Source organism: Euprymna scolopes, chromosome 11 (assembly GCF_053919585.1).
Source record: "Euprymna scolopes isolate OS-2025 chromosome 11, ASM5391958v1, whole genome shotgun sequence".
NCBI lineage: Eukaryota > Metazoa > Mollusca > Cephalopoda > Sepiida > Sepiolidae > Euprymna > Euprymna scolopes.
This window is the reverse complement of record NC_136492.1, coordinates 22,502,342-22,529,336: the sequence shown is the minus strand read 5'-3', so window position 1 is coordinate 22,529,336 and position 26,995 is coordinate 22,502,342. Positions and strand designations below refer to the sequence as shown.

The following is a 26,995-nucleotide window of genomic DNA, read 5'->3' as shown; positions in this document are numbered from 1 at the left end:
TATATATATATATATATATATATATATATATATATATAATATTGTATCATTTATTATGCGGACAAGGGTTTTCATTCTTTACAATAATAGTATCACAGTGAAAATTCACGTGACCTATTGTGAGGGGGGGGGAGATAACTGTGTTGACCTTATTTTATCTCTTTTTATTATTATTCCTATTTACAATGTATCCCCAAGGGACATTTAGACACCAGGGTCGTTTTTTAATGTGGAGAAAAGGAACAAAAATAAAAATTGTCTCGGTCGTGAAGGATTTCTGCTCCACTGACAGAACAAGAAATTGAAGTGCAGCATCTGAAGAACAGATACTACACTTTGATCTTGACCCGAAGGCCAAGGATACATGTTTTATACTAGTTTGTTATGAATATATTTTTTTTGTTGTTGTTGCTTTTATTTTGGGTTCTTTTGTTTTTAGTTTTTTTTTGTTTTTTTATGTATTTGTATGCGTATGTAAGGTGGGTAATTCGGGCTTATATTTATGTATTTTTTTTTATTGTTTTATTTTGTAGCTATAATATTCTATCTTTGTTTACGTATATAGGCATTTATTTATATATATATTTTTTTAAATATGTAGTACCAAGTAAACGCCAGGTAAATTAGTGTAAGGGAGATAATTCTGCTTAACTTTATTACTTGTATCTTTTTTTGTTTATTTTTTTCCTTTCTAAAGTTTAGTAAATACATATACACCACACATACATACCATATATATATATACCATATTCAGTAAATTATAGTATAAGAGAGATAACTCTGTCAAACTAAATTTCTTGTACTTTTTTTTTTCTATAGAAACTTTTACTGACTTGCTATAAATATATTTTATTTATTTTTTTTCCTGGTTTATATATATATATATATATATATATATATATAATCTCCATCCTTAGTGGTTATAATATTACTTCTCAGTTTATGTATGGGTGTTTACTTTATTTTCCGTGTTTTTTTTTATTTTGCGTATTTGTTACTTGCTAATTTGATCTGGTCTATTTCTCCCTCTCATGTATTACAATCAATCTACATTCCTTTGGGTTTGTCATCATTACCTTCTTTTTCCCATTTACTTTTTTTATTCTTTTTTATTATATTAAGTTTTAGTTTATCTATTCTTGCTGTTATTTTTTTAATTATTTCATTTTATTTTTTTTTTAAATATGAGGTGATCAAACCACCTGATCCTTATGTATGAATGCATTTGGTGTTATTGATGCATAGTTATATATTCTGATTTCTACATATATATATATATATATGTGCACACGTATACTCATACATATGCATGCTTACATGTAATTTGCTCGTGTGTGTGTGTGTATTATATGTATCTTAGGAATCTTCTAATTCATATCGTTTGCTCTTTGTATGTTCGTTATATGATCTCTAAGTTTATATCATGTATCATGTGGATGTTTTGTTAGTAATCTGTGTAAGTAACTGTGGTCGTTTTTTTTATTACATATACTTTTAATTTATGTAATTTTTTTATGTTGCTATGGATTCCCTTATTACTATTTATTATATTATATATACTTCAATTTATATATATATATATATATATATATATTTATAATTTGTATATTGTTGTTGCTCTGGTTCGCTTGTTATTAGGGGGTCAAAGGATAAAGGGAGAGCTCAGTTCTAGCCTGTTATTCAAGGAAGGTGTTTCGAAATAAGGAGTGCTTCAACAATGCTAAGGTTTCCAAGGTTTCTGACTGAAGCAAGGATACAAACGCGAATATTATGTGTGCTGTTGCATGAAATATGCTTGTGGAATGAGATTCTGGTATTTGTGTTCTTTAATGCGTTGGTGCAGTGGTCTAGTGGTACTCCCTATGTAGGATTTGTTGCATTTAGTGCATTGCAGGTCATAGACCACGTGGGTGCGCAAACATAGGTCTGTATCTTTAATGGGGCAATTAGATAGGAGCAAGCGTCGGGTGTATGTGGTGGGTGTTTCCGGGTTAGGTGCTGTCTTAAGGTGGTGCCGATGTGGATAAGTTGTATGTCTAGCTTCTCGTGGTGTATGGCTCTACGGAAAGCAGGAGATTCTATCGAAGAAGGGGAGCTTGAGGAAACGGGTATTTGAGAGTTTGGCGTTGGCGTTTTTTTTTTTTTTTTTTCTTTTTCTGAGTGATAAGGTAGAATTGGGATAGCAGTTTATGGAGAGCATGTGTAGGAAGTTGTTAGTGTGCAGAATTTTGTCGGGTGTGTTAGTGCACTTGTTGCGTATGCGTGAAATCTGTGTGTGCCTAGCCGAGTTTGTCTTTGAGAGGTAAGGCGGATCTAAAGTGTACAAACGTCTGCAGGTGAGTTTCCTATAGAATTCTGTGTATATAGCCGTTTTCCTTGATAAGTTTAAAATCAATGAGTGAGAGAGAGCCAGAGTTGTCTGGGTGTTCTATGGTGAACTGTAGGTGGGGGTCGGCATTGTTAAATGTGTTAAAGATTTTGATGGCTTTGTCACGGGAGCATGTGAGTATGAGGATGTCATCTATATATCTCGTGAAGAGAAGGTAGGAGTTGCAAGTGCTGAGTGCTTGTCTTTCGAGTCTATCCATGTAAGGAATAGCTGGGAGACCGGAGAGGCTGGAGCCCATGGGTAGGCCCGACACTTGTTTATAGGTGTGGTTTAGAAATGTGAAGTATGTGTTGTAAACAATCACTCGGAGAAGTTGGTGGATGTCGGCAGGGGTTATTGCAAAACAGTGAAAGTTATTGAAGGATATGACGTCAGCTATGAGGTTGATGACAGGGTGTGCCGGGATGGAAGTGTACAGGGAGACAACGTCCAGGCTGAAGGAATAGCCTCAATTGTTGGGGAGGTAACCTGTTAAGCCTGTTGACTTGGTCAGAGCTGTTGACATGGGCTGGAAAGGTAGTGGGGGTAGTCTAGAGAGGAGCCACGAGATCTTATAGAGAGGGCTGTGGACGCTGGAAACTATGAGTCTGATTTGTGTGTGTGTGGGTTATTTTTGTGAGTTTTTATGAGGTGGTAAAAGGTGGGGAGTTTGTTGTTTTTGGTAGTAAAGTTTAGTCTACACTGTTTTGGGATATTTCTGTGGGAGCAAATATGTGACCAGGTTCTATTGATAGTGTTCTCTATTTGGGTGATGGTGATATTGTTGGCTGGGGTGTAGAGGTTGGTGTTGCTAAGGTGGCCTTGGGCGAGGGAGTCATAAGTCTTGGGCGATGACACAACATTCTTTACCTTTGTCAGAGGGTAGATAGACGAGATTTTTTTCTGAGGCGCTCCAGAGTCAGGTGTTGGGCTGTTGACAAGTTGGCTATGATGCGCGGCTGTTCATGTTTAAGTATGGTGAAAATCTTGTAAGTTTCATGTCAAGGAGGTGGTTATTAGGGGGTGGGTGTAAAGTGTGATCAAGTTGAAATACAGGAAATGAGGTGTTAGAATTATCCGAATGGCTGTGGCTGGTGTCATTAGAGGAGGCTAGAGCAGACAGCCATTTAAGATGATATGCGATTCTACAAAATTGAGTTTCTATGTTTAATCTTACTTTGTCTGTAAGTTTCTGTGTGGTGATGACCTTGGCACCGAGGGACAGAAGGTCACTCTCCATTGTTGAGAGGGTATCAGTAAGGTCAGTGACGAGGGGTTGGTGTGTAGGTGGGTTGTCGGAGTTTGGTTCCTGAGTGTTACCTTTGTGACTGTTGGGATGTGGTTGCGAGGATTTCCGTTGTAGCCGTATGAATTTCTGTTTGAGGTGTTTGGTCTAAATATCCATGCAGGTGTGGTAGGCGCAGTCGATAGCTGCATTTATGTTCTGCAGTGATCATTCAGTAGAGGCAGAAGAGTTGAGAGAAGTTCCGATAGTAGTGATTGATTTAATATGTCGGTGTAGTTTGTTATGAAGGAGCTGGAGAATCTTAAGGCAGAAGTCGTATATAAACTGTCTGGAGTGTTCGGTGTCGGTAACATACTGGTAGATGTATATGTTTAATCGTGTAGGGGATAACGTTGTTTTTACGGCATCTTTTTAGGAAATGTATCTGGCAGTTGGTTCTGACACGTTATATATATATATATATATATATATATATATATATAGAAAATTTACTTTTAATATAATAAATAAAAAAAACATTGAAGTGCCAGATGCATAAAAACAAACAGATACTATGTATATTAAATAAGTACTTCATATAGAACCTATAAAAAAAAAAAATTTTTGTTCCAGCTAATTTATGATATATATTTAAACGGTTCATTTATAACAAAATCAATTTTATTTGATCCTTTTATAAAATACTAGCAGTGTTGGAGCGACTTTGCCGGTTGTTAAATATGCTTAAATATATTTTAATTCCCGCAGATTTCATTATTACAAAGCCAATTCTCTATTGAATATTGTACCTAATAAGTAATGATTTTAGAAGTAGAAAAGACTTGGATGCCATCAGATAGAATCGAAACCAAAACAGTTAGTGTTCCAGCTGCATTCCCTATTGTTTAAGCTAACCAGACAGACTAATAAATATTTTGAAATTAAACCATTTTTTGCCATGATTTAGTTTTCGGCAAGTTGAAATGAACATTTTGCATTTCAACTTGCCAACTTATTCCTGTATGTGTTCACTCATGCAAACAAATCATTATAAATCATTCTTGGTGTATAATTTCTATTTCCTGTTAATTTCAGTGTTGTGTGACCAGTAGTTTGACAGTTTGTTAGTTAAATATTTATGCACACACACACACAGACATCTAATGTTTTATTTATCTCAATAATTATAAAACTCTGGCTGGATGTCCTTGCTTGCTTGCATCCTGTCTCTACGCACGTGCATATACATATGTGAAAGTGAGCTTGCAACCCCCCCCCTCTTACATACGTGTGCGTGTGTGTGTGTGTGTATATATATATATATATATATAATTATAGCTTAGAGAGTTAGAATACATTCGTCAATATTTTCATTGATTTATTTTGTTCCTGATGAATCCCACGCTAGACGTCGCATCTCCATTAGCATCTTCTCTACTCTTCTGATGAGAAGCATTAGGCTTTGAAATACCTTGGTATAGAGTCCTCTCTATCCCCCAACTAAATGTTTGTATACCCTTATTAATTAAATGAACCATTCTATATTCACCAGTATTTATTTATTTATTTTTGTGATTTCATATTCTACTCTTATTGTTTCCTATATATAATATACAGAATGGTCGCTAGAAAAGCGGGAAATTTTAAGGTCAGCTTAGATCATGAATAAAATGCGTGAATGCTATTTTTTGATTGGTCCTTTTGTTGTCGAGCTTGGGTTTCATGGTTAAGACGCTGCAGTGAAGTGCACGGACGACATTTTGAGTATCTATGAGTGTAATATAACATTTGTCTTAGAAAAACTTTGCAAAAATTTTTTTCAAAATAAATTGTTGACAAATTTCCCACTTTTCTTGCAACCACCCTATATATATATATATCCACACACGCTTGTAAATTTTGGTTTCAATTTTAGCAGATAGCACCCAAGTTATTACTTTTTTGCTTTTGAAACCCCGGCTATGTATTGGATACGATATAAAATAATTGGTAGAGTATAAAAATGAATATAAAATCTACATGAATTAAAATATAATATATAAAGCATATTTTACAACCGGGCAATGCCGGGTGGCCTCCTGTGAGTATCTATTAAAATTCTAAGACCATTATTTCTTATGACAATTTTTTTTTTCTCAAGTTCGTTGCAGCTGGAGATCACTTAGTGCATCACTGTCCAACCTGGCAATGGTCGTCTGGAGATGAATCTAAAATCAAACCTTATTTACCCAAAGACAAACAATTTCTTATCACACGAAATGGTAAGCTTGTGCTTTATTCTTTGTTTTTCTTTCTCAAACTAATTTATACATATTAGTGCAACCTGGTGGAGATTCCACAACAGCACATTTCATATTTAAAACCTGTTACTGCTGTCAACATACAGCGTGAATGACGACTCTGCAATATTATTGTATCCCTTTTGTTAAAACTGTAAAAGTATTTATCCGAGTAATCTGGTTAATGTAGTGTCAGAATATATCTGGTTATTACGGTTTATCTCCAATATCCTTATAGGAGTCTGACATATTTTCATTGTATGGACGCCCAGCGCAAACGGACCTCCCCCCCCCCATGATATACAACCCTTAGATCCTAGCCAGAAGACCAAGAAGGTATATTTTAGTTTCACATACGGCCCAAAAGTGACATAATTAAAAAATTTTTTTTACATTGTGTCTTTGGTGATCGGGAGCTCCTTTTTATTAAAAAAAAGAAGAAAGCAGGTGATGACATATTACGGACATTAAATTAGCGTATCTATATACTAATTTAATGTCCGTAGTATGTTAGCATCTTCTATCCTCCTTTTTTTTTAATAAATAGGATCTCCTGATCGAATAATTTGTGGAAACTGTGACACGTACGTACATGCATTAAAGGCATTATGATATTAATATAGATTGTTGATATTTACAACATCCTGGTGAAATGATTTTTTTTAAATTTTATTTTTAAAGTTGGTCAGTTTGATTTTGTACTATACGAGTTTGAATTCCATATGTATTTAATTTCCACAATATTAAAATAATTTCATGTTAGGTTGAAAAAGTCGACAGAAGCTGCTAAAAAATTTCTAATTCTGCAATGGTGAGGGGGGAGGGTGATAACAAATATGTATTAGAAAAAAAACGTCCCAATAATATCAGTTTCAACTCTAAACAAAATGGATCTATAATTGATCCCCTTTAGTGGACTCTGTTCAAGCTCAGTTTATGTCTGCTTCCTCAGAAAGAGGCTGAAGAAAATCCGGTAAAGGAGATAAACTATAGTTCCCCTTTGTTTGTATTGGAAACCGGACAGTACCAATATTCTGATCTTCCTTAATGCATACATAAATAAATATTACTCTTATTTTTGAAGTTTTCTTAAACACTCTGCTGGAGTTCTCTGCCACTAACCTTATATAAAGGTAACATGTTTATAAGTAATTTAAATACTTGGGGCATTGATTACATATAAATAATGTAAAGTTCACATTTAGATAGCTCAATAGTGCAATACTAGAGCTATAAATGTTGTCTTTCCAGATACGTTATTAAGGATAACTACGCAAGTACTTATTTTCTGAAAATTATTTTATTGGACACAGCGTATAAAATTGTTTTAGCCTATGTTGGCATATAAGAATATAACTTCATCAAATGTAGGTTTTCATAAACAGTACTGTTTCACTGTATCACAGCTCATCAGTGCAGTTAGACTAAAAAGTTTTATGGTGAGACTTGATGTTTTTTGAACAGCCTTCATTAAAAGAAAAATGTATTGTTTTATTAAACCTATTTAAGAGGAAGAGAAACTGGGAGGGAGAAGAAAGGAAAGCGAAGGGTCTGAGGGAGGGGCTGAGGGAGAGAGAATGATAAAGAAGGGACTGAGAGAAAGAAGGCAAACAGAATAAAGAGACACATGAATAAATTACTTTTTAAAAAAATAAGTAGTTGGAGCGGCCATATACAGGGTGACCCTCAAAACAAAAAAAAAAAAGGGGCCCCAACTCTAATTAGGCCCTGTTTCTTAGTGTTTTGTCTGAATGAAATGAAACTTTGGTCATAACTAGTTCCTATTTACAATGCCTCCCCACGGGACAGAGTTAGACACCAGGGTCGTTTTTTAACGTGGAGAAAAGGTACAAAAATAAAAAATTGTCTCAGTCGTGAAGGACTGCTCCTTCACCGAAAGAAAACAAGAAATGGAAGTGCAGCATCTGAAGAACAGATACTACACTTTGATCTTGACCAATTCAAAACATCACATTAAAACACTAGGGTCTTTGGCCTTTTTTTTTTTTTTCTCCATTCTACAACATATGTTCTAGATATATTTTCTATGTTTTTTTTTGGGGGGGGGGGTCACCCTGTATGCCTGGTGAAGAAGGATGAAACCATTACAATGTTCATGTTCACAATTGATAAAGGCACTAAATTTGGACACGGGTGTATGATGTAGCAACATTGCGTAACAGGTCGTTAAGCACAACACTAAAATCTTTGGATTACTTATGCATTGTATTTTTTTAGATGTGAAAGCGAATGAGAAGTGGTGGGTGGAGGGGAACAGTAGTGGTATTAACCGAGGAGAGTAAGGTAACTGAAAATAGATGCGAGACAAGGCCAATGAGGCTTGCTGATTGGCAGCTGAGTTTTTACCAATGACTGCCTCTGTTGCATCTTGTGTCCAACTAACAATCCTTTTAACCTTCATACTCAAGTGCCCCCCTCCAGGGGGCATTGATAAACAGTGATCTATCAGTACAACATAAAAACAAGGGTATTTGTGCAGATTTTGAACTGGACATATCTAAGCACCCACTCGGCTTTACTTGGTACATGACATCCATCGCCGAATTATGCCGAGTGTAGCTAATGATGAAAAAGATAGTAAAATTAATGGAAATCGTAGAAAAAAAAAAATTTAATGAAAAACTAAATAAATTTTTTTAATTTTTTTTTTTTTTTTTTTTTTTTTTTCATTCATTTAATTTTTCATGCCCTACATTTTTATGTAGGGGTGGGATTACTATAACAATTTATATATATTTTTTTGTTTTCATTTTTGATAATGTTTAAGAAAAGCTTTCTTTTTTTTTTTTTTTTTTTTTTTTTTTTTTTTTTGCCTACGAAAAAGTTTTTAAAAAGGTTCCACACACACTTTATCATCCCTCACAGACTCTCTCCCTTCCTTGAATCTCTTATACCACTCAAAAACAGATGCTCAATTCATGCAAGATGGTCCAAAAGCAATCTGAAGCATTCCATACATTTCTGTGGCATATTTTCAAGTTTAAAGCAATTTTATTACATATTGTTTTTCTAAAGTGTCCTCGCACCCAAATTGCATTTTTAAAATTCACCAGCTGTGACAATCAAGCTTTAGTTGAGTGTATTCCGAATCCTGCTGTAGTTCATTTGAACCTTAAATCATGAATTGTTCAGTCATAAGATGGATAGCACTAACATACTAAATTTTCAAGAGTCTGGCAATTTTAAATGCCTATATAAAAGACTACAAACTTATTGAAGGCACCTCATAATTATGTCCCTTTTTATTATTTACGTCCCTTTTTATTATTTACGTCCCTTTTTATTATTTACGTCCCTTTTTATTATTTACGTCCCTTTTTATTATTTACGCCCCTTTTTATTATTTACGCCCCTTTTTATTATTTACGCCCCTTATTATTTACGCCCCTTTTTATTATTTACGCCCCTTTTTATTATTTACGCCCCTTTTTATTATTTACGCCCCTTTTTATTATTTACGCCCCTTTTTATTTTCCTACCCTTTTATTTTCCTCCCCTTTTATTTTCCTACCCTTTTATTTTCCTACCCTTTTATTTTCCTACCCTTTTATTTTCCTACCCTTTTATTTTCCTACCCTTTTATTTTCCTACCCTTTTATTTTCCTACCCTTTTATTTTCCTACCCTTTTATTTTCCTACCCTTTTATTTTCCTACCCTTTTATTTTCCTACCCTTTTATTTTCCTACCCTTTTATTTTCCTACCCTTTTATTTACCTTAATTCATTTCAAACAAGTCACTTTGCCACTGAAACGTTAAGGGATACTGTAGATTAAGAATCAGGTTTATAAGGGTCATTCTGAATGAATTGTGCACATTACATTTACTTTTCTGCATGTCTTGCTGTGTTTTATTTCAGTTCCCTGCTACAAACGGGTGAAACAAGTTGACAATCATTCAGATGAAATAGAGAAAGTTCTGGATGAAGACGATGATGATGGAGGCTGGGTGGATACTCATCATTATGCAGGTAAGTATCTGAATATAATGGAAATATATCTGCAAAAACTCAGAATCTTCAGTTATGGTTGTGTGTGTTTTTTTTTGTCACTAAATCACAGCATGAGGTTATTACGAAAAATAAATTCCATGTAAGCATTAAAGAAAAAAAAAATTTTATTTTCCATATATGATGAATCTTTTCAAGTTAAAATCTATTGAGAAATACACATTTTAAATATCTATACAATTGGTAAAATTATCGAATATGGCCCAAATGAGCGTCCATATTAGATAAGCTATTCTTAACCTAAGTCAGCTAAGCCCAAACAGGGTGAGTTGCAACAAAATATAGTTGAACTGTTTCCAGAATGCACATATTTTGCAGAAACGTGCGTAAGCCTTGGACATTGATGTCTTAATGATGTGGACCTGTCTCTCGATGCCTGGAGAGAGCTAATTCACAATGTAATCCTCCGTACCAAACTATGAGGAATCTTTGTGTCAGTAGACAGCTGAGACCCGGACAACAATCAAGGAGGATTTGGCTAAACTTTCACATGATCAGCCGTGGATGATGTAATCAAGTGTGCAAGTGAGTTGGTATAAAAGCAGGCTGGGAGGTTCCATTATGTTAGATGGCCAAGATAAAAAACAAAGTGAAATTAAGATAATAAAACGGATGAACTGATTGTGTCCAAATAGGTTTTCTCCAATAACATTTCAATCTTGAGTCTCTGCCACACGTCCTGTTATAAAGACGGTTGTGATGATTTGAGCAGCTCGTCACCTGTAGGGAGATTCTGTTCCGATGCTGCATTTCACCTTTTTACCCTCGGTCAGTGAAGGAAAAATCCTTCATGACTGAGACAATTTATATTTTTGTTCATATCCAGAGTACCCCTTCCTGGGGAGCTGGATTTTCCCAATATTAAAAAACCGACTTTGTGTCTAACTCTGCCCTCATGGGGAGAGCACGTAAATAGGAACATCTCAATTTTAAGTCTCTGCCATGTTTTTGATGGGTTGAGCATGCAGCTTGTTGCCCAGAGGGAGAACAAACCCATGATGTAATCTTATCTGCCGTTCCGTTTGAGTGGCACAAACATGTTAGTGGACAGCTAAGACCTGAACAACCATCAAGTGGGACATTGCTGAACTCGCATTTCTCAAAGTGGTTGATCTTTAACAGTAGAATTGCAAATGGCTAGTCATCTTGTGTGATGTAGTACATGCCAGGGAAGAATCTCTCACAACTCAACCAAGATGTACGACATGGCAACAAAATACAAAAACTTTTAGTGTTTGTTATATACATGAAGAAATGTGTTACACGATTTTCATGTTTTTTTTGTTTTTCTTTTAAAGATTTAAAATTGTTTGTAAAATTAGAAAATACCAATCTTTCTCCAACTCTTTAATTTGTATGAACAAAATAAGCCTTACAATACTACACAAAACTCTAATCTGATACCTCAAACCAGAGTGTTTCACCCCAGACACCAAACCCTATTCAAAGAAAAAAACAAACAAGCCTTATGGTCTTCGCATGAAAGAAATAAAACAAAGCCAAAATTAACATCTCCCAAATCCACAGATCTTCTAGACTCAAATATCCCCCTGAGCAAACAAAACATACTACTATATTATTAAACCTTTCCAAACACCCCAAAGCAAACACCATCAAACCCATCTTTATGGAAAAAATGTATGACATCCAGATTATGAACATATTTATACTGATGGAACGAAAACCAAAAAGTTGGAAGTTCTATTTATCAGCAAAGACAAATCCAAAAACGCCAAACTGACAGATCTTCCCTTTTTTTTTTTAACACTGAAGCCTCGGCAATACACCTGACCCTATTAAGTGCTGATCAAGCAAACAAGTTTATAATATTTTCGGACTCTTTATCAGTTCTAATTTCATTGAAAGAAAAGAACTCACAATCCGCTAATAGCAGACCTATTAAATAGACTTGATTACCTTAAAATCCAAAAACAAATTATTCTATGCTGGATCTCGAGCCATATTGGCATCTTAGGAAACAAAAGCTGACATAGCTAAAAAAAAAAAAATCACTAAACCTGGAAATTTCCAACATAAAAATCCCCTATACTGACTAAAAACAACCATAAACCGATACAGCAAAACAAAATGACAACAACAATGGAACACTTATATACAAAAAAAAAGCTACAAGAAATCAAACCCACACTTGGAGAATAGTCCCAAACCCAAACTAAATCGGAAAGTTCTCATTACAAGAATAAGAACAGGGCACATAAATATTATTCATTCCTTTTGAAAGAAAACCCACCCGAATACTTACCCTGCCAAGAAAATTAAACATTTCCTAATAAACTGCACCCCTTATGCCAAAAACATTACTGCATTAACAATATTAAAGATCTCTTCAGAAATATGAATGAAAAAAAAAAAAAAATTCTAAATTACTTGAAAGAAGTAAATCTTTTCTCCAAAATATAAATCTACTTTTCAAAAAAAAAAAAAAAAAAAATTTTTCAATGATAATCTTTTACAAAACCCCTATACCTGACATACTGAAACGCAAAAAAAAAATACCTATTTTATTAAGATTGAACCCACCTCCAAAAACACAAAACAAACACCTTGGCCTTAAATGACCATGCAGATGTTGATTGGCTAATAAACCAAACAATCACTCTTTTAATTTTACTTTTTAGACTCGACAGTTACTTCTGTGTCAGATGCAATTGCCGATATGAATTTGGATCCACAGGTAAGCAACTCTTCATCCTATCGTTACTCGAAGAGATAAAATATTCATGCATTTCAGATGGTTGTCTTCATCTTTGTTTCCACAACTTTTCGACCATTCTACTCTTTGGCCTTAAGGTGCTTTGTATACAAGTTGATAACCATAATTTTTCCATTGAACGCTTATTTTGTATCTGGATAAACAAAAACGTTTCATTTTATGCAGATTTGTTATTGTGTAAAAAAAAAAAAAAAAAAAATTTCAAACTTTAAGAAAAATAAGTATTTTTTTTCTGGTTTATTTCCCTATCAAGACAGGTCTGTCATCCATCTTGAATTTTAGTCTAAATAAGTTTTTGTGTATTTGTTTTCAAATCACTGTCAGATTTTCACCTTGAAAATACAAAAAAACAAAACCATTTTTAAATACCAAACAACTACTAGATCAAAGATGAAATGATTTAAGAGAGACTAACGGGGAGATGGGACTTTGACTGGGCATCAAATACACTTAAATATATTTTAATTTGTCCAGATTTCGTATATATTATTATAGTTGTAATTTCAAAAGTAAAAAAAAAGGATTTAGGTGCCATCAGCTAGAATCGAAACCAAAACTGTAGCATTTAAAGCTGGTGATGTTACCACTGTACCAACGTGACACACATATGAACCGATTAAAGATAAATTAAGATGAATGTACAAAATATTGAAAGTTTTTTTTTTTTTTTTTTTTCATTTTTGACGTCTTTTTCACCCCTTAAAAACAAATTTAACTGGGTAAAGATCCATAAAAGAACGGCCCATAAAAAATCCAATCATTTGAGGCCCTTAGTGCCACTCTGCGACTTTTAGTTTCAGAGGAGATAGTTTGAAAATAAGGCCGACAGACTGACATATAGCTGTTTGTATATTAAATGACGACAGTCATGTCTACATATAATGTGGTACGATGCCTTTCAAAGCATTTTATCTTCAATAAAGATGGCTAAAGAATATCACCCACTCCACCCCGTCTTACTGATATGGATATCTTCCCTTCTGAAGCACTTCCTGCTGGTTTAGAAGCACCCTGGTTCCAGTGGAAAACGTTTAACTGTTTGAAAACCAGAATGGGGTGATCTAGTTGCTATGACCAGATTGGACTACAAAATTGATTGCACAATCTGTGTCATTTGGAAAGGAGAACCATACAATGCAGCATTGGCCTGTCTTCTACTTCCAACCAATGTGGCCCTGTCGGTAGGGCATTAGAATATGCCGACTGCCCCCCTGCAGAGGGTAAAAGTCCCTCAATGGGGGTCCTGGATATGACCTTAAACTATATCCAGTGGTAAGGCCCCAGCTTGTGAGCTTTGGGTAGTGTGGAGCCACCCTTTAATTACCATTGCTCCCAGGTCCACTCTGACCCGGAGTGGTAGTACCTGTTAGGGTCCCAACTATGGGTTAAATAGAAACAGATTTTAAAAAGGAAAAGAAACAACAAAAAAAGAAAGAAAAAGAAAACAAATATATTCTATTAAATTATCTATTTATTTATTTATTTTTTTGCCCTGTCGGTAGGGCATGAGAACAAACCGACTGTCCCCCTGCAGAGGGTAAAAATCCCTCAATGGGGCAACCAGTTAGCCGTGGGTTGCTACCCGTAAAGTCTTAGGACGTGATCCTGGTGATTGAGCGAACCTAAACCAGGATACATAGAAGTTTAGGCACCGCAACACATTACTTTGGCCCTTACTTCGATTAGACGGGCGGTCGGAGAGGCCCGATCCGACCAATCGGCCAGTCACGCCAAGCCCCACCATATATTGCCCATTCCAAAAACCCACTACTAATACAACACATCCCCCCTCTCCCACAAATAACCCTACTCCCTAATATATGATGGAAAGCGGTGGCTGAGGGTCAATCGATTAGGTGTGAATATCGATGACGAGGCTGTAAACCCCTCAGGATTGCTACAGATCCCATAGCAATATCAAGAGAGAACAGATAATCATTATGATACCACCAAAGTCGGTTATATCATCATTGTATCCCTGTAGAGGCTGGGCGAATGGGTTTCCCCCCAGGCTCTTCCCAAATAGGACTCCGAGGTGGGTGGGGAACAAAGATGACGAAAAAAGAAAACAAAATATATGGCTTATTCCTCCCAAAAACCACCCAACCACCCAAAGAGAACCCACTCTGATGTCTCTGACATCAGTAGCTCTGACGAAGAGACGATAAAACCAAGGAACTCAACATTCGTAGTAATAGAATCAATGGAGGAAACTCCTTTGAGCAAAATATCACCTTTTAAAATTGAAAAAAATCTTAAAACTCTAAAACCAAAGTCTATTAAAAAACAATTTAACGGCAGCCTACTAATAGAAACCCATAACGAAGAACAAACTAAAGAAATATTGAAACTAAAATTATTTGAAAACATCAAAGTCAAATGCTACAGACATCCAACCCTAAATACCTGCAAAGGAGTAGTGAAAAGCCACGAACTTGCACTTTGTCCCTTGGAGGAAATCTGGACAAACTTACAGAAACAGAATGTGTTAGATGTTCGCAGAGTTCAAATTAAAAAAAACGGTGAGAAAATCGATACCAATACATATATACTAACTTTCGATTCCCTCACCATACCCAAAGAAGTGAAAGTCGGATATATGAAAATAAATGTAGAAATTTGTATTCCAAACCCCCTCCAATGCTTCAAGTGCCAGAAGTTTGGACACCATCAAGATCGGTGCACACGATTACCAGTGTGTGGAAGATGTGGAGAAAGTGGCCCACACATTGACTGCAGAAAAGATTTCAAGTGTGCCAACTGCCTGGGAAACCATGGCGCTGGCTCTAGATATTGCGAAATATGGAAAAGAGAAAAAGTGACCAAACTAAAACATATAAAGAATATATCCTACCCAGAGGCCAGGAAAATCATCGAAACTAAAACATATGCAGATGCAACAAAAAAAACTAATCCAATCAACAATCAAAATGGTCATATACATGTAACGGATACAACTGACAAGAAAATTGATGTCCTAAGCAAACTAATAAAGGAAATGAAAGAACTATTCGAAGAAATGAGGAAAATGAATAGTGCAATGTCTGCAACTAATCCAAGGATAATATTAAGTAAAGACACTACTGAACCACAAAAAGAAACAAAACCACAAACCATTTCTACAAAAACAACCGAACAACCATCAAACACATCACAAGCCAGAAAAGAATCAAAAATCCCCCCAGACAAAAAAAAAAAACAAACAAAAACAGGAAAAGAAAGATCCCGATCTATATCTCGAACAGGGACTCCGACAGAAAATAGATTTGAGGGATTGGAGACGATGGAAGTTGAACACAATTCCAAATGATGAACAAAATATTACAATGGAATATCAGAGGGATAAAAGCAAACCAAAATGAACTCACATTATTAATAACAAATATGAGCCCAGCACTTGTCTGTCTACAGGAGACCTTTCTGAAAGAAAATAATACCATCAACATAAAACACTACACATCTTACAACTACATAAATAAAGATACGGACAGAGCTTCTGGAGGCACATCAATACTTGTGAAGAATGAAGTCCCTCAAAGACAAATAAATATAAACACAAACTTGCAAGCAATTGCAGTCAGTGACTCTACATAGAACTATAACACTTTGCTCAATATACATCCCTCCAAAAGATACAATCAACGAAACTGAGATAACTCAATTAATAAAACAACTCCCTAAACCCTTTTTTCTACTAGGAGATCTCAAGTCACAATGTAATATGGGGAAGTAAAGAAACAAATAAAAAAGGAAAAGAAATAGAAAACATAATAAATAAAAATAATCTATGCCTCCTTAATAATCAAAACTACACCTATATGTACCCAGCAACAGGTACTTTCACCGCCATTGACCTTACCTTATGTGATCCTTCCATATATATGGACTATGACTGGAAAGTACACAATGACACCTGTGGGAGTGATCATTTCCCAATCATCCTGGAAAGTCTAAGTACTAGCACTGAACAAAAAACACCCAAATGGAACCTACATAAAGCGGATTGGGAAGACTTCCAGGAACAGTGCAAAAACCAATTAATTATCGAAAAGAATGATGAAGATGACCATTTGAACTACTTCATTAAAACACTGACAAACATAGCAAATAATACCATACCGAAAACAACCAAAACCAACAATCATAACAAACCTTGGTTCACAAAAGAATGCAGAAAAGCCATCAGAGCTCGACGAGCTGCCTTGAGAAAATTCGAAAAGTACCCAACAAGCGAAAATCTGGATTTCTTCAAAAACAACAGAGCAAAAGCCAGACGAATCATAAAGGAATCCAAAAGAACAACCTGGAGAAATTATATATCCAAAATTAATGTGAATACCAAGGCGAAAACAGTTTGGAACATGATGAGGAAAATAGAAGGAAAGTGTAGTAGTACACCAATATCCCACATCTCTAAAGGCAACAAAATATACACCGATCAAAAAGACATTTCCAATAACCTGGCAGATAATTTATCAAAAATTTCATCATGTGACAGACAGAGAAATTCAAAAAGATTAGAAAAAAGGAAGAGAAAAAGAAAATTCTATTTAAATCACAAAATACTGAAAAATACAACCAACCTCTTATCTTGCCTGAATTAAAAGAATCGCTAACCAAATCCCATGACACAGCTACAGGGCCCGATGAAATTCCATATGAAATCCTCAAAAAACTTCCAGAAGCCTCAATGAAATACCTACTTGAAATTTTCAATATTATATGGTCCAGTGGAAACGTACCCGAGACCTGGAAAGAGGCCACAATAATACCAATCCCCAAATCTGAAAACTCAAACATCCAATCCCAATCAAGTAACGTCTAAGATCCATTGAATTTCAGGCCAATAGCTCTAACAAGCTGCATTTGTAAGACCATGGAAAGGATTATAAACAAAAGACTAATCTGGTTCCTGGAAACAGAGAATCTTATTACAGAATTTCAAACAGGATTCAGGAAAAACCGAAGTTCAATAGACCACATAGTCAGACTTGAAACCTTCATCAGAGAAGCCTTTGTAAGGAAGGAACATTTAACAGCAGTGTTTTTTGACATGGAAAAAGCCTACGATACTGTGTGGAAGTACGGTGTTACAAGGGATCTGAAGGCGCTTGGACTAAAAGGCAGAATGCCAATTTTTATTGAAAATTTTTTAAAAAATAGACGGTTCAGAATAAAGGTTGGCACAGCTCTCTCGGACTTGAAAGAACAAGAGAATGGAGTACCTCAAGGGAGTATACTGTCAGTGACCCTGTTCAGTATCCGAATTAACAACATTGTAAAAAACCTTAACTCTGGAGTAGATTGCTCCCTATATGTGGATGACTTCCTAATATGCTGTAGATCTAGATATATATCTATAATAGAAAGGAAGCTTCAATTGTGCTTAAACAAAGTAATGAGATGGACGGAAGAGAATGGATTTAGATTCTCCAAAAGAAAAACGAAATGCATGCATTTCTGCAAACTAAAGAACATGCATAATGATCCTGTCCTAACCATGGAAGGAATGCCCATACCCGTTACTGACCAGTACAAATTCTTAGGGATTTTATTTGACAAAAAGTTAACATTCATCCCACACATAAACTATCTGAAAAAAAAATGTAACAAAGCTGTAAATCTTGAGAGTGGTAGCACATACCGATTGGGGTGCAGACAGGGAAACACTCCTTAAACTTTACAGAGCACTAGTCCGCTCAAAGCTAGACTACGGTTGTTTCATATATGGATCAACCCGAACATCATATATAAAAAGCCTAGCCCTTCAATATTTACTGAAACTGAAGTCTTGCCCAAACAACCCTGCATACCAATGTACCTTCTATCCTAAATATGAAGAACTCTTTAACATGAGAAGAAAAACTATCAAAACGTTCGGGCTCCGAATGAAGGAAAGCATTGAAGAATTGAAAATTCCAATCTCTAGCATTCACAACTTCATACTGCCTAAAACACCCCCATGGACCATGAAACAAGTTGAAATAAAACTCAACCTAAACAAAAAGTCCAAATCTACCACAATCCCTATTGAATACCACGACAAACTTCAACATTTAAAATTACAATATTCAGACTACACCTTTATCTACACAGACGGGTCTAAAAGCAACAATCACACTGGATGTGCAGCAACGTACCATACAGGAAAAATGGCAACTGCGGTGGAGTCAGCAAGAGGGCAACAAATTATACTCAATCAAACCTGAACTTAAGGAACGATGTCCGGACATCAAGAGATCACGCCGAGAAGATGTGATACTGACTCGGCTGCGCATAGGGCACACCAACTTTACTCATTCTTATATACTAAATGGAGAATCGGCGCCAGAGTGCATCCCGTGCCAGGAGACACTCACAGTAAAACATATCCTAGTTGGGTGTGATGACCTTGCCCCAACTAGAAAATTATATTATACAGAAAGCAATATGGAAGACCTTTTTGAAAAGGTCAACTCAGCAAATATTCTAGCATACCTAAGGAAAGTAAATTTATATAAGAAAATTTAAGGAAATTTAAAGTCACCCAAATATACACATCCATGTAAAAATACAATATTTAATTTCTTAGTTCAATTTTATAAAAAAAGGGAGGAAAGGCTGAAAAAGTCATTCCCCCCCCCCCTCCCAATAAAAAAAGAAAAAAAAAAAAAAAAAAAAAGGACTCCGGCATTAAATGACCACATAGGTTGATATGCCGTAAAACCAATCAATCAATCAGTCAATATCAATAAATATATAAGGTACTGAAAGTTTTTAGTCAATGTTCCTTCTTCTTCTTTTTGTAAGTGAGAAATATGGAAGTATTACAATAGATGAATATGTATTTGTACAGTTTGTTAATTTGTATAAATTTTGTGTTAGATATGTAATACTTGAGTGTGTGAATTTATTTTGTTTTCTAATGGTTTTTTTTTTTTTTTTTTTTTTTTTTTTTTGTGTGTGAAAAGAAACAAGGTTATGCTCTAGATAGAGCATCAGCGATAATGTTGTTGCTACCTTTTATGTGTTCGATTATAATATTGTACTCCTGTAAAAGAAGAGTCCATCTCGTTAGTCTTTGGTTCTTATTAATCATTTTGTTTAGGAAAGTCAGTGGGTTGTGATCAGTGCGAACTAAAATAGGCTGCACAGTCACATTAATGTAAAAGTCAAAATGCTGTATAGCTGATAGTAAGGCCAAGCACTCTTTTTCAATGGTGGAATAATTTTTTTGGTAGACATTGAATTTTTTTGAAAAATAACCAATAGCTTTTTCAAAGCCATACTCATCTTCTTGAGTGAGAATTCCACCCATACCCACATCACTGGCATCAACCTGTAATTTAAATTGTTTGGTGTAATCCGGTGTTGATAAGGCTGGACTTTTAATAAGAGTTGATTTTATCTTATTGAAAGTATTATGGCAGGAATCAGTCCAATTATATTTTGTAGCCTTTTTTAAAAGATTGGTGAGTGGACTTGCTATTGTGGAAAAGTTTTTTCAGAATCTCCTATAAAATCCTGCCATACCTAGAAATCTCATAAGTTGTTTTTTATTGGTTGGGGCAGGGTATTTTTTTATAGCGTCCACTTTTGCTGAGATGGGTTTCACTTGTCCCTGACCCACAATATGCCCCAAGTATTCGACTTTTGCCTGGCAGAAATCAGTTTTGTTGAGATTGATACACAGGTTGTTAGTTTGGAGTTTGATGGGATTTAGTCGGTAGAAATGTTGTTTTATGGGCTTTGCACTGCCCACGACGACATTATGTATTGCTGCTGTAGTTTTCCTAGGAACATCTGGAAAAAGATCTTTGAATCTATTGACCAAAGCACATACATTTTTTCTGTTTTCATAAGATAAATGTATAAGTTTGTTGTTTAGATTGTGTAGGATTTCAGAGTTGTTTAATTTACTGTAATGACCTATTTCTTTTTCTTTAAGAAAAGTTTTTTCAGTGTCCGAAGGTGTTTTGCTTGTGTTAATATCTGAAATAGTTTTCAAAGTAAAAACTGGCCGTGTTGTTGCTGTAGCATTTCTTCTTAAGTAAGGTTTTAACATGTTGATGTGGCATAACCTATTTTTCTTTCTCCTATCTGGGGTGTGTATAATGTATTTTACATCATTATTTTTTTCTTTTATGACATATGGTCCAAAATTTTTTGCCTGTAAACAATTAGATGGATTTGGTAAGAATACTAGTACTTTATCTCCTATTTGGAAATTACGGTGTTTACTGTTTTTATCGTATCTAGTTTTTATTCTAGCCTGAGAATTTTGTAAGTTTTCTTGTGCTAATTGTTCCTTTATAAGATTATTTTGTATTTCTTCTGTGGTGTTTCCATTACGTACAGTGCTAATATCTAAATGTTTATTTTTATTATTTAATTTTTCTAGGTCGTGCGCTATGAATGTTTCATTTAATTTTAATAAAGTGTCTTGTAATGAAGTGTTGTGGTTTTCTAGCAGTTGTTTATTTTCTTCATTTGTGTCTCTTAAATCTATATTATCTGTAATAATCGGATTTGTTATAACTTTACCGTTTGCTAGATCATTCCCTAAGATCAAGGAGACACCTTTTATTGGTAGGGTGGGAAGAACCCCAACTACAACAAAACCGCTTATGTAGCTAGATTGTAAATATATTTTATGTAGAGGTATTTTTGTAGAATTTAAGTTGATACCTTGTAATAGGACGTATTCTCCGGTGAAGGTAGAATTGGATAGATGTAAAATGTCTTTTTGTAAAAGTGTTTGGGACGCCCCTGTGTCTCTTAGGATTTGTATAGGAGTAGTGTTATTAATGTCACCTGTGGAAACGCAGCCATCAGATAGGAATGGTTTATAAGTTTGCATGAACGAATCTGTATTATTTTTAAATTCATTTGAACTCTGGAGAGATGAGTGAGGGAAAGAATTGATTTTTCTTGTGTTTGCGAATGCGTGGGGTTTGTAGTTTCTATTGGATTCGTTATCTCTTTTTCTTATTCTGCATTCAGATATCAGGTGATTGCGTCTACCACAGTAAGTACATTTAACTATAGGATCAGTTGGGAAAGGGTTTTGTCTGTTATGAATGTTATTATTGCGAGAAAAATTATGAGTTTGAGACCTTATTGAGGATTTATTATAAAAGTAACCATCTAAATGCTTATGGGACAGGTTTGTGTTTTCGTAACGTTTTCGTAAAGTTACCTTATGAGTATCTGCGAGTATCGCAGCGTCATTTATGTTTGTAATATCTTTTTCGTCTAGGTACAATTGTGTGTCTTTGTCTACACATCTGCTAAATTCCTCTAATAATATTAGTTGTGTTAATTTCTCAAAGTCGCCATTTACCTTTTTTGCTCTAAGCCATCGATGAAATAGGTCCGTTTTTTGTCTGGCGAATTCAACGAAAGTTTGATTTTCAAATTTTTTAAAATTCCTGAATTTTAACCTGTACTCTTCGGGAATCAATTCGTACGCATTTAGTATGACAGTTTTAATAGTTTCATAATCTGAGGAATCCTCGTTGTCTAATGCAGAATATATATCGGCAGCTCGTCCTTTTAATACGGACTGTAAAAGAGCTGGCCAATATTCATACGGCCATCCTAACGTTGCTATTTTTTCAAAATGAGGGAAATAATTCTCTACTCTTGCTTCATTAAAATGTGGTACGAGTTTTATATTTCGTCCTACGTCGAAGGATGAATTAATTGGTGAGGAATTTATGTTTCTGGATTGCAATTCCAGCTTCATTTTTTCTAATTCTATTCTTTTCAATTCCATTCTTTCATTACTTTCTATTTCTAATTTTTTAACTTCTAATTGTAACCGTAGAGTACTGTCCCGTATTTTTGAACTATGAGGGTCTAACAAATTTATTTCTATGAGTTTTGCCTCGATTATATTTTCCATTTCAGCTTTATTCATATTCGGATTTATATCAAATTCGAAATAATCAGCGATTTCTAATAGTTCGGATTTTTTTAACTTTAAGAAGTCTTCTTTTATTGTTTTGGAACCTAAAAAATTTTCTAACGAGAAAGGCATTTTATGTTATAAATTAATATTTTATATTTAATTAAATTTTTTTTTTTTTTTTTTTTTTTTTTTAGTGCATTTGTTTGGCACGGTGAAAAATTTTTATTTTGATAATATAGTTATATCCCTTGCATTTGTTTATAAAATAGTACAATGTCATTCAGTAGATATTTTAATATATATATATATATATATATAATTGTTTTTTTTTTTTTTGTTTTTTTTTTTAATGCTAGCGTCTTTTTGGCCAGATTGTTTTATTTTTATATTTGAAATATTTTCAAATGTTATTTACTTTGTTATTTATCTGAAATTACGTAAACAAATCAATTTTTTTTTTTTTTTTTTTTTTTTTTTTTTTTTTTTTTGAAGGCTAGCGTCTGGTTTGCCGGATTGTTTTATTTAATTATATTTGTAATATTTTTAGCTGTTATTTACTTTTTATTTATCTGAAATTACGTAAGCAAATCAAATTATTATTCATTTATTTTATTTATTTTTTGAACTATCGTTAGACCAATGTATATATATACATATACATATATATATATATTTTTTTTTTTATAGCGCACCGCACGGCGCACAGCTAATAATAAATATTATGTCATTATCTCAGTAAAGAAAGGAAAGAACGAATCTCTTTATTATTATTTAGTTTGGTATAAATTTTCCTTTTGTATATATATTTATCGGAAGATTGTTGACTAAATGGATTTTTTTTTTTTTTGTTTGTTTTTATTTATTACATATGTGTGCTGATGATAGCTCGTATGTTCTAGGGGTTTACCAGCACCCACATGTAATAAAATTAAAACAAAAGAAAAAGATTTAATGAAAAAGAAATTTATTAAAAAAAATAAATTAACAAGAAAAAGGAAAAAGATTATTATTTTTTGAAGGGCGAACTCGCTAATAAAATTGTCTCCCTTAGATTATAAAGAAAGTATTTCTTTATGTATTGTTTTTTGATATATTTGCTCTATACGTAATATGTGCTTTTCGGTCAACAAACTCAAAGAATAAATAAAAACTTTACCAGAATCCAAACAGCAGTTCTTCCTTCAGTGAGGTTTTGCTTTTTACGGCCGTTATGAGGAAGCCGGAATTCGGACTTTGGTTGCCTATGCGATGCGTACATCCCAAAAATATGTCACGAACTGCCTTTACCCACCAATAGCGTTTCTTTTATATCAGTTTTCAAGGAACTTCCTGGAATGTTCTAGAGACTCCAAAAAAGAACAAAAAGGCGTTCTACGCCTTTTTATATTTATAGACGTCGATTATTATTTATGTTTATGAATCTAGACATTCTAGAAACGTCTTTATGTTTTAAGTAATATATCAATAAACATTTTTATATATTATAAGAAATATTTATATATTTCTTAATCCAATCATAGGAGAAAATATGTTCTCCTATGACAGTAGAAAAGTACCTTATCTTGCCTTTGGTAACAGTGACCCTGGTAAAATTCTGGTTCGCGTTCCCGGAGACTTTTTTTTGTGGCTCTTTTTTCATATTTCTCAACAAAAACTTGATATGTCTGACTATATAGTGGTTTTTCACGGTGGTCCACTCAAATATACATGTGTTAAGGCCTGAAACTGCACTGTTATCCATTTAATCTGGGATTCGGTGTCCCCAGGGACTCAAAAGCGGTGTTGTACGATCTAGGATTGTAATGAGTTTCTGTGAAGCACTGAATGGCACAGTGTTGAGTGAAGTTCATTGGATAAGAAATGAGGGCCTTCACATTCCTCATTTCTTTGCTATTTTTTTGTGGCGTCATCTCGCATGCAGCACCAGAGGGGGACCATGCACAAGCGGCTTGTTTTGAAATTTTTTTTTTTTTTTTTCAATTTGATCATTTATACAGGGGTGTATTTTTAGAGGCGTTGAACTTTTTAATTAAATCTATTTTCTTTAATTTCAGATTAGGCAATTATCGTTTTTTTTTTTTAGTTCAGCTTGGTTTGGCGATTCATCATGAAGAGACTGTGCAGGGTGTGCAAATAATATAATCAACTTACTGAGAAACATTTGATAAACAAATAATGTCATGAAATGGACCTGTCAACTGTGCGATTTAACTCCATTAGATTATTTCCTTTGTGATATGCAAAGTTTCATGTCTATGCTGACAAACCAGACACAATAGACCACTTGGAAGACAACATTCGACAAGTTATTGCTGGAATATAGCCTAATTTAATGTGTAGAGTTTGCGAAAATTGTAACTTTAAATTATACCATACATGCAAAAGCTATGGGGTCACATGCCCAAAATTTTATTTGAATTATAAATACCAAAAAATTGAAATAAACTGTATATTTGTATGATAAAAATATTTTTCCCTGAATTATTTTCATTTAATACTCAGCGCCAAAAAAAAAAAAAAAAAACACCTGATAGTAAGATTATCCCCCTCCCCCTAAAAATCAAACCATATCCTGATTTTTTTTCCCTCACAACACTTTTGCAAATTTCGGAATGAATTCCATCGTATTTGATTTAACAATTTATATACTGGTATCTGTTGCACTGGTTTAATCTGCCTGTTTTAAATGATAAATTGAGCCTCAATTTTCTTGACAACCTATATTTTAATTGTCTACAGATTGGTTTTTGGCATGAAAATGATCAATATGCTTTTAAGTGGACAGTGAATGATTAAATTCAATTTTCTCTCTTTAGGATGCCGCCCGAGCTCCGCTTCCTGGTGCAGGATCAGCAGATGACGACGACGAAGATGACGATGAAGAAGCAGAAGACATGGAAGCTTTCGAACAGAGTGGGATGCTGGAAGAACAAGACAATGTAATAATTTCTCTTTTCATTTTCTCATTTTATTTCTTTTAATTTAGTTTTGGCTGTTTTTATTTATAGTTTGCTCATTAGACAGTGACATCTCTTAGTAATGGTCAGAGATGTTCTGTTTTGTTTTTTTTTTCTCTATCGATAGAATTATAAAAATAATTAAAAGAACAACTAATAACACCATTATTTTCTCTTGTATTTGATTTACTTGTTATAGTACCTGTTGTTTGAGTCTAGGGGTATTAAACATGCAACATATTAAAAAAACTAAAACTTAATCAACTATCTTACTATAAGGTGTTTTTTTTTTTTTTTTTTTTTTTTTTTTTTTTTTTTTTTTTTTTTTTTTTTTTTTTTTTTTTTTTTTTTTTTTACTCAAGAGGCGCATTAAATTAAAATTACAGAAAAATAAGTTCAAAGAAAAATAAAAACTATTTATCTCTGTATATAATAAAAATGTCACAGTTTTTCCCCTCTGGACCAAAATACCGTAGGTTTACAACAGATGCCACATAAAAATTTCTTTGTCTAGCCACTATATGATGTAACTTTATAAAGACTTTTCTGACACATCCAAGTGTCAAAATAAAATCCTAGATTCCTTCCGAGGTGCTACACCAGCACTATCATATTAACCTACAGAGGAAGTAGTCCCCCACCCCCATTGTTGAAGTCGTTCTACCGATCTCCATAAACACCGCAGGGATTTATACACATGGTATTGATATTGTGGTTACACCCTTTGTAAGCGATTCATAAACTAATAGCCCAAACGTTAAATTCCCATCTGTCGACTCGAAAAATATTAAATTCCCCCTTACGACATTTATTCTGATTAGCTTACATCAGATCGATCCCTTATTCCAGATTACAATTCTGTAAACTAAAACAAACGCACAATCCATTATCCAACATGGCGTCTACCAATACAGGAGACCTGAATTTTACATTAAAGAATGAGATTACTGAACAGCATAAAGGTATTTGCTTCTCTTTCCTTCCCTCCCTTCTTCCTTCTCTCTTTCCTTCCCTCCCTCTCTCTCTCTCTCTGTCCTTTCCCTTCCTTCTCTCTCTCCCTCTGTCCTTCTCTCTCTCCCTCTGTCCTTCTCTCTCTCTCCCTCTGTCCTTCTCTCTCTCTCCCTCTGTCCTTCTCTCTCTCTCCCTCTGTCCTTCTCTCTCTCTCCCCTCTCTCTCCCCTCTCTCTCTCCCCTCTCCTCACTCCCTCTCCTCCCTCTCTCTCTCTCTCCTCCCTCTCCCTTCCTCCCTCTCTCTCTCCTCTCTCTCTCTCCTCTCTCTCTCTCTCCTCTCTCTCTCTCTCCTCTCTCTCTCTCTCCTCTCTCTCTCTCCTCTCTCTCTCTCTCTCCTCCCTCTCTCTCTCTCTCTCCTCCCTCTCTCTCTCTCTCTCTCCTCCCTCTCTCTCTCTCTCTCTCTCTCTCCCTCTCTCTCTCTCTCTCCTCCCTCTCTCTCTCTCTCTCCTCCCTCCCTCTCTCTCTCTCTCCTCCCTCTCTCTCTCTCTCCTCCCTCTCTCT

General features: G+C 34.6%; 1 protein-coding gene across 1 annotated transcript in view; it reads left to right on the top strand.

Moving 5' to 3' along the window:
• LOC145287803 (ubiquitin-like-conjugating enzyme ATG3) overlaps positions 1 to 26,995 on the top strand; it is a 66,061-nt gene that overhangs the window by 25,207 nt on the left and 13,859 nt on the right. The window contains exons 3-6 of the mRNA XM_080135648.1: positions 5,734 to 5,854; positions 9,752 to 9,862; positions 12,541 to 12,596; positions 25,344 to 25,466. Coding sequence (XP_079991774.1) covers positions 5,734 to 5,854; positions 9,752 to 9,862; positions 12,541 to 12,596; positions 25,344 to 25,466 — 411 coding nt within the window. The remainder of the gene's footprint in view (positions 1 to 5,733; positions 5,855 to 9,751; positions 9,863 to 12,540; positions 12,597 to 25,343; positions 25,467 to 26,995) is intronic.